The sequence below is a fragment of the Austrofundulus limnaeus genome, unplaced genomic scaffold, assembly GCF_001266775.1.
Source record: "Austrofundulus limnaeus strain Quisiro unplaced genomic scaffold, Austrofundulus_limnaeus-1.0 Scaffold53, whole genome shotgun sequence".
NCBI lineage: Eukaryota > Metazoa > Chordata > Actinopteri > Cyprinodontiformes > Rivulidae > Austrofundulus > Austrofundulus limnaeus.
The window spans coordinates 2205965-2208434 of NW_013952455.1; the positions used below are offsets into that span (position 1 = coordinate 2205965).

Below are 2470 nucleotides of genomic sequence, written 5' to 3' on the forward strand. Positions count from 1 at the left end.
GTACATACTTTATGTTTATTATTCCAAAAATTGTTTTAAACGGATATTTTTGTTCCCCTGTTCTAACAAAAACCTTGTCATACCCATGTCACACCACTAGATGGCAAAAACATCTATATCATGGCTTGAATATTATCACATAATTCAGCTCTTTTACTTATTTTAGTCCATGTTTCCTCTCAGTTATATTTTATATGTTATTATTTGACAGAGTCAATCGGCTTCATTGTTGTTTGTTTTTATGAGGCACAAAATGATAGTGGAGCATGTTCAGATCAGGCTCCATCATCCTTTCTGATGCGCTCCATACCTCAAATGTACAYAGTTCCATCAAAAACAGAACAGTTTAAAATATCAGGTTTTTATTCCCAAAAACCTGTTTGTGGATAGTTTAATATTTATATTTGGTGTATTGGAGAAGAAACGATCAATATTTATGTTGCTCTGATGAATAAATCTGCTGCAGGTTCTCAGTCATCCAGAATGTGGCAAATCCCAACAAACAAATAAATAAATAATGAACAAAGCAACTGAACTTTTGTAGTTGTTGTTTCCACATCWAAATCAAAGAGTAAAAACACTGTACCTTTTTTTTTTTTAAGTTTTGCCGTACATTAAATAAACTAGAAGACAAAATGAGAAACGAGACTTGATTGCCAGGTCAGTTTGAATATATTAAACATATGATCTCTCTGTCTAGATAAAACCGTAATCATGGCCAATTCTGGCCAACAAACCTTAATTGTGACACGTGACCTAAAGAATATTTTTGTTATTTTGGTGTGAAGATGAAAAGGGAAACCTAAAAATATTTAAAATAACTTTTTGGGAACCTGCTTCTTCCTTCGTGGATCAGTCCTGTCTGGGTCCATTTGGCTCCGACGTGCTGATGATGATGATGATGATGATGATGATGATTATGACGAAGATGATGATGATGATGATGATGATGATGATGATGATGCGCTGCTGTACAGACCCCCTTTCTGTCTGCCTCTCCCTGCCTCATTGGTCAGGATCATCACCCATCATGACATCACATCCAGCCGATCCGCAGGAAGGCAGCGGTGAGCGCAGATGATGCTGGACATCTCCGAGGACGCACACATTTTTACGCACGACCCCTCGCGGACTTCGCCTTTATTTTTGCGTCAAATTAAAGGAAGCGGATTAAAGTCATCAAGGTGTGTGATTGTGTGTTATGTGTGTGTTGAGAAGCTGTGCGCGGATTTGTAATAGTTTTCTCAGAGGACATGGACCGTGTGTRAGTCGCTGCGTTGCGGAGAGGAGCTGTCATTCACCCACCTGTTGCCAGGGGGTCTCGGACTAAACCCCCTCTCTTACCTCTACTATGACATTGGACGATATCATCATGGAGGATGTTGTTATTGACGTTGTGGGTGTCAGAGACAGCGCAGAGGAGCAGCTTTCACCTCTGGATGAATGTCGGAGCGAGCAGGGGTCTTCCAGCAGCCAGAGCGCGGAGCAGGACGGCTCTCCGCCGTCTGCGAAAACCAAGAACCCCGCGTCTGTGAAGCCTCCCTACTCCTACATCGCCCTGATCACGATGGCCATCCTGCAGAGCCCGAAGAAGCGCCTCACCCTCAGCGAGATCTGCGACTTCATCAGCCACCGCTTCGTGTATTACCGGGAGAAGTTCCCGGCCTGGCAGAATTCGATCCGGCACAACCTGTCGCTCAATGACTGCTTCGTCAAGATGCCCAGAGAGCCCGGGAACCCCGGCAAAGGGAACTACTGGACCCTGGACCCCAACTCGTCCGACATGTTTGAGAACGGGAGCTTTCTGCGGCGGAGGAAGCGCTTCAAGCGGCAGCATTTCCGCTTCGACCCGCTGAAGGAGCCGCCGCACCTGGAGCCTCTGCGCGCTTTTACGCACGGAGCGTACGGGCTGGGCGCCGCGGCTCTGCAGCTGCCGGCCCTGGAGCTGTACCCCTTCCTCCACCAGCACCCCCCATCCCCCACGGTCCCACCTGTCAGCAGCATCCTACCGGCTCTCTCGTCCTTCTTCTCCCGCGGCGGCCTCACAGCCAAGGCTTTCCTGCAGGCGCAGCCGGGCCTGGACGCCTTCTCCCCGGCTCCCTGTGGCGCCTTCTCCCCCTCTCCTCTCGGCTCTCCTTTCGTCTCCCCCGCGCTTTTCCACCCTGCTCCGCACCTCCTCAGTCTGCAGCAGGAGTACCAGAAGCTCCAGAGCGCGGAGCTGCCCAAACACATCCACACTAACACCGAACAGTCACACTAAAGCAGACTGTACACTCGTGTTTTCTCAGGTAACACAGACTTTTAAAGAACAATGGCGCAGTTGCTCCGTGGATGTTTTTGTTTGTTTGTTTGTTTGTTTGTTTTTTTTCAAGAACGTTTTATAAAACTTTTTCTTTAATCGCAACCATTCAACAGGCGCTTTAAAAACAATGAACGCGAATTTTCATCTTTAATATTTAAAAGACAAGTT

General features: G+C 47.1%; 1 protein-coding gene across 1 annotated transcript; it reads left to right on the forward strand.

The window, feature by feature from the left end:
* The first annotated feature begins 1066 nt into the window (after window positions 1-1066).
* On the forward strand, window positions 1067-2464 carry foxd7 (forkhead box D7). Its single transcript, XM_014008804.1, has one exon. The coding sequence runs from the start codon at window positions 1352-1354 to the stop codon at window positions 2258-2260; it is 909 nt and encodes a 302-aa protein (XP_013864258.1). The 5' UTR covers window positions 1067-1351; the 3' UTR covers window positions 2261-2464.
* The last annotated feature ends 6 nt before the right edge of the window (window positions 2465-2470 follow it).